The 6,250-nt window shown below is 35.8% G+C and overlaps 1 protein-coding gene across 1 annotated transcript; it reads right to left on the reverse strand.

Annotated features, from left to right (window-relative positions):
- Positions 1-3,449: 3,449 nt before the first annotated feature.
- LOC105808070 (histone H3.3-like) lies at positions 3,450-5,444 on the reverse strand. Its single transcript, XM_012641632.1, has 2 exons — positions 5,414-5,444; positions 3,450-3,874 (listed from the first exon to the last, which is right to left on the reverse strand). Exons 1-2 carry the CDS (start codon positions 5,442-5,444, stop codon positions 3,450-3,452), a joined length of 456 nt encoding a protein of 151 aa, XP_012497086.1.
- Positions 5,445-6,250: the final 806 nt, after the last annotated feature.

Raw genomic sequence — 6,250 nt, forward strand, 5'->3', positions numbered from 1 at the left:
AAAGACAAATTTTATGCAGTATTATGTATATTTTACCACAATTTTTTAAAATATTATCTCACTACAGTCTTGATTTGCATTTCTTCAAATACAAGTGAAGTTGAGCATCTCTTCATATGTGTATAAACTGTATGTGTTTCTTTGCCTGTGAGATATCTGTTTATATTTTGTGTCTTTTTCTATTGGCTTGTCTTTTTCTTTATTTATTTGTAAGAGTACTTTATATATTCATGATACTGTTCCTTTATTAGTTGATGTTTTGCAAATATCATCTACCAATTTATACCTTGTCTTTTCATATTAAGGAATCTTAATTAAGTTCTTAATTATAGTAGAATTTTTCAGAATTTAATTTATGATTGTTTTTGCCTTTTGTACTCTAAGAATAAATATTTATCCATATTTTCATGTGAAAGTATAAAATTTTTGCTTTTGATGTATGAGTTCTTTATGTAGACTTGATATTTTTGTGTATGATATGAGGTATGGATCCAATTTTTTCCCCATATGGATAACCATTTCTCCACTGATCTGCAAGCCACCTTCATCGTATATTAAATTCTAGGCTTTATCTATTGCATTGGTTAATTTGTTTATGCCTTGCTAAAAACACTATTGTAATTACTGTAGCTTTATACTAAATCTTAATATATAGAAAACTAATCTGTTTTCCTTATTCTTCTTTACAAGAATCTTAGCCATTGTTGGCCCTTTTATCTTCACATAAATATTAAAATCAACTTGACAAGTTCCATGCAAAAGACCTGTTGAGTTTAGCTCATTATGGCGTTAAATCTATACCTCAATGATAGCTATCAAGGGCTAGGGGAGATTGACATATTTACGATGTTAAGTGTTCCTAAAACTGACTCTCCATTTACTTAAATCTCCTTTAATGTGGTCCAGGAAGGTTTTATGATTTTCTACATGTAAGTCTGGCTTAATATTTTGATAGATTTATTCCTAGAAACTTTGCATAGTTGCTTTATAATGCAAATGGTGTCATTTTCTGAAAGTTAGGGGTTTTTAATTGTTTGTTATTGTTGTATGGAACTGATAAAAGCTAAGCTATTCTGTTTGAATAAAGGGTGAAAGGGAGCCCAGAGCCCTGACTGCTTGGCCTTCCTTCATGATCAAAGCCCCTCCTCTTCAAAGCTGGCACTTCTTTGAAACCAGAGTGCTCTGCCATACACGGTTTGAGAACTACTGCTCTAGAAGAATAAATAGTTAAGAATAGTTAACTTTTTTTAGAAAAGAAGAATATTGTAACTGCTGGACATTGAAAAATTATAAAGCCATAAAAATTTTTAAGTGTGTGATGCTGTGAGGCAAGACTATAGTGTGAAATAAAAAGTTGAAATACAAATCTTAATCTATTAAGTACGTGATGAGTGTAGCATTTCTAATCATTAGAGAATGGCTTTTTCAATAAGTAATGCTTTTAAGAAGTCATTAACTTCTTGGGAAATTTGACTGCATTATGAAACTAACAGTACATTAAGTAATTAAAACTCAATGTTGGTTTGCTAGCTCGCAAATTCTGGAAATTATAAAATGTAGCTTTTTCATCTTTGTGTCTGTAGTGCCTTACATATATAGTAGACACTCTATAAATACTTGAATTATTGTTGAATTTGCCTCTTTGAGAAGGGCCACGTAAAATAGATTGGATTTAAGTTATTATTCAAAACTTTTCTCTATAGGGAATGGGTTGGATAATACATGATTAACTCTTAAAAGTTTTAAGTCTTCGATAAACTCAGGTGATCCAAACTTGCCTAGTAACTATCAGAATGCTTTGCTACCAATTATGGAGAACACTTTCGTAAGGTTCATTTGTTCATTCAAGGACTAAGTGAGCCCGTACTATACCATAGACAAGAGTTGATAATACATCTCCATTATATCTAGCCACATATAAACCTGTACTCGGGAAACCCCATTTATAATACAGAACTGAAAGCTGTCCTGAAATCTGCCATTGGCTGCAAACAGATATAACTCAATGTAGAAAAAGTGACCAATATTAGAAGACATTCCAAAAGCTTATTTAATGAATGACAAGCCTAGGGAAACATCATTGATAAAAGATTCTCTATGAAAACAAATGTGGTTGTGACAGTTGGATATCAGGCTGGAAAGAGAACTGACTTAGATCCATAGCTTACCCTTTGTATTACAATTGCCAGACGCATCAGAGTTAAAGAAGTAAGGGAGGGATGAATAGATGGACCACAGAGGATTTGGGGACAGTAAAACAGCTCTGCATGACACTATAATGATAGATACATGTCATTATACATTTGTCAAAACCCATAGAATGTACAACACTAAGAGTGAATCCTAATGTAAACTATGGACTTTGGATAATAATAATGAGTCAATGTAGATTCATCAGTTTTAACAAATGTACCACTCTAGAGAGGGAGGCTGTGCATGGATGGAAACAGGGTATGTGGGAATTCTCTACTTTATGCTCAATTTAAAATATAAAGTTTATTAATTTTTTTAAAACTAAGAAAAAAACAAAACAGTGTTTGTTCCAAAAGTGGAAATATACTATTCAAGAAATGTGATTTGTTAAGGACAAAAAGGAGAGGTGGAAAAATTTTTTAATGAAAGTGTATTAAAATGTACAGTCATTGAAGAGTTATGGGGCAAAATATATGATAGCCAACAAAAGCTTAAAATATATAAGGTTAATACCTTAAACAGTTTTATGGACACCACATATTTATGTAAGTAATATAAATGAATTATTTAGTCCTTAGAATGCATTTTCTCTGCTTATTACTTTCCAATTTCTTCATATGTAAACTATTTGACCATTTATGAAATAGAATCAAATAATCCAAAGTGGGGAAAAAAGTAATCTTTATAAAAATCTTCACATAAAAATTTGAAAATAACCAAAATGTTACTTCTTTTTTTTTTATAGTTTAATGTATTTTAATAGCAAACTTACAGCACAGAAGACAGACAACATTAAAAACATGTACTTGCATGTAGGACAACTCAGTTAGAAAAGTATAGTGAATGGATGGAATCTACTGTATGATAAAAATGCTACAAACACCATTTAGTTGCCGTCAATAAGAAATTTACTTGTTTAAAAAAAATCCAATGCTGGCATTGTCCAGAAAAATTTAACAGGTTTATTTATAATTGTTATAAAGTTGAACTGCTGAAACTTGTTCACTGAAACATTTGACTTGCATTAATGCTTCACATCCCCGCATTTATATTAAAAATTCACACACAAATGAAAATGGAAAAACTGCCAATACCTGATTTCTGACCCCTATTTTTCCACTCGAAATCATATCCTTAGATACCTTTTGACCCCATGGAAAAAAAAAAAATATCTAACGTTCAGAACTACCAATAACAGGAAGAAGAGAATTTTTTTTTTTTTTGAGAATGAAATGTTTTCCCATCATAGTGGATTCTTAAGCACGTTCTCCACGTATGCGGCGTACTAGCTGGATGTCTTTTGCAATAATTGTTACACGTTTGGCATGGATAGCACACAGATTGGTGTCTTCAAAAAGGCCAACCAGATAGGCCTCACTTGCCTCCTGCAAAGCACCAATAGCTGCGCTCTGGAAGCGCAGATCTGTTTTGAAGTCCTGAGCAATTTCTCGCACCATACGCTGGAAAGGAAGTTTGCGAATCAGAAGTTCAGTGGACTTCTGATAACGTCTCATTTCACGGAGTGCCACCGTACCAGGCCTGTAGCGATGAGGTTTCTTCACCCCTCCGGTAGAGGGCGCACTCTTGCGAGCGGCTTTTGTAGCCAGTTGCTTCCTGGGTGCTTTACCACCGGTCGATTTGCGGGCAGTCTGCTTCGTACGAGCCGTGGGATACAGACCTCCTTACTTACCCCCCTTCTCCTTCCGCTGGAGCTCAGCGAGCGAGAGGCGGCGCTGGCGTTTGAGAGCGACGGCGGCGCGGCGGCGGCTGCGAACACAATTGAAAGATCCAAAATGTTACTTCTTAAGCATTGTATTAAGACTTGTGAAATCCCATATAATTGTTAAAATATCAGGAATGTGTGCCATACCGATACATGAAAATGTTTTTGAAATATCATTAAGGGTCAAATAGAAGTTTATGTTCTTAGAATTTTGGAGAAAACAATTGCCTAAATGATTGCTCAGCTGTGAACTTAAGGAGCTGTGGTTTCTTTTACTAAAGGTAAAAGAAATTCTTTAAGGACCTAGTGATGCACCACATTGATTCATTCATTCAGTCATCAGCTCTCAACCTGAACTATTGCATTACCCTCCTGACTGGTCTTCTTCCTTTCTTGCTCCAATTAAAACCATCTTCCTCAAAGCAGCCACAGTGACCAATCTAAAATGCAAACTGATCTTCCTTACCTGCTTCAGACTCCTCACTTGATTATTCTATTTGAATATTTGACTGCCCTTTGTTTCCTACAAAATAAAGTCCAAATTCCCTTTGTATGGCATACAAAGCGCATTACAGCTTAGCCCTTGCCTCCCTCACAACTTAGTCTTTTTTCACATTTTATGTTCTAGTAATTGTCAACTGCTTCATGTTCCTTCAACATGCCGTACTACTTCGTGATTCCATGACTTTGTTCATGCTTTTCCCTCCTCCTGGCACGCGCTCCCACCTTTCTTTATTTTTACACGTATTCATCCTTGAAGATAGCTCAGATATCCTCCAGTTAAGTTAGAGGCCTTTTCTTGGGTTTCTATAGCATCCTGTGCATACTTCTATCTCAGCAGCTACAAAATTATATTGAAATTGTCTGTTTATAAGTCTGTCTTCCCCCTTAAACCATAAATTTCTTTAGGGCAGAGGCCATGTTTAATCATCTTGTATACCAGCATCTAGTTCAGTGGCTGGAATATAGCAGGCATTTAATAAATATAAAGGGTACTCAATAAATAATCTTCCAGGCACTGCAGTAGATACTGATGACCTTCAAAGATTCCATTTCTGCCATACAGGACCTCACAGGCCACCATACAAAAGAGGACATGAAAAACGACATGTGAGAGCATTGTCAACAGTCAAATGAAGTGAGGCATGGTGGCACACACCTGTAATCCTAGCACTTTGGGAGGCCTGGGAGAAGGATCACTTGAGGCTGGGAGTTCAAGACCAGCCTGAGCAAGAGCGAGACCAATCTCTACAAAAAATAAGAAAAATAACCTGGGCAGGGTGGCATGTACTTGTAGTCCCAGCTACTCGGGAGGCTGGGGCAGGAGGATCACGAGCCCAGGAGTTTGAGGTTGCAGTGAGCTATGATGATGCCACTGCACTCTAGCCCAGGCGACAGAATGAGACCCCGTCTCAAAAAAACAAAAAAAAGAAAAAAAAGAAAAGTCAAATGAGTCATACTGGGTCAGAGTCTGCTGTCTCTTTTAGCCAGATTTACCCAGAAATTGGTTACCAGCAACTATGCTCATCCTTGAGCATGAGGGACTATGGAATTTTCCTCTGTTAAAAACACTTCTTGAGAAGTAAAACACTTAAAGACAAGTAGGCAGTAGGAAAAGACAAACGGTAATAGTCATCTACAAACTAAATAATCCATGCCCCTTTTGAGTTTTAATGAGAATTCTTCAATGTGATCGAAAACTTTTTTCAGGCTTGTGTTCTCTAGAATCTCAAATGCGATCAGTATTTATTTCGTAAATAATGGGAGTGGTGGCAGAATCACTTCCTTCCAATTCCTACTCCCAACCCTATTTTGTAACGTATACACTTCAACAAATGTATTTTGTGCTATTAGCCAGGCGTAGTATTAAGATAGGAGATAAGATTATCTCATTCAGACTTCATAACAAGCCTATGAAGTAAGTACTATTATTAACTCCATTTTACAGAGGAGGAAATTGAGACTTGAAGAGATCAAGTAACTTGCCCAAGTTCACATCTCTGGTAGGCCTTAGAAGCAGGATTTGAACCCAGGCAGTCTGCTTCCAGGGCTCACAATTTTGATGAGTGCACAGCCATGCTACCTGACCTATAAATGGTAAAATACAGTAAATAAACACTCATTACAATTGGTCCATTATAAATTATTCTTGACCTTAGGTAAATGGCAATTTATAAGACTGAATGAATCAAGTTGTCAGTGTTTTGTTGTTTTTTTTTTAAATTTAAGGGTACCTTGAAGCCTATAGAAGTATCGTATTAGTTACTGTCATAAGCTTTTTAGTAGCAGAGTGTTCCCAACATCCTATTTAAGGATGTTGGGAAAACTAATTAT

This window comes from Propithecus coquereli, unplaced genomic scaffold (genome assembly GCF_000956105.1).
Source record: "Propithecus coquereli isolate 6110/MARCELLA unplaced genomic scaffold, Pcoq_1.0 Scaffold167, whole genome shotgun sequence".
NCBI lineage: Eukaryota > Metazoa > Chordata > Mammalia > Primates > Indriidae > Propithecus > Propithecus coquereli.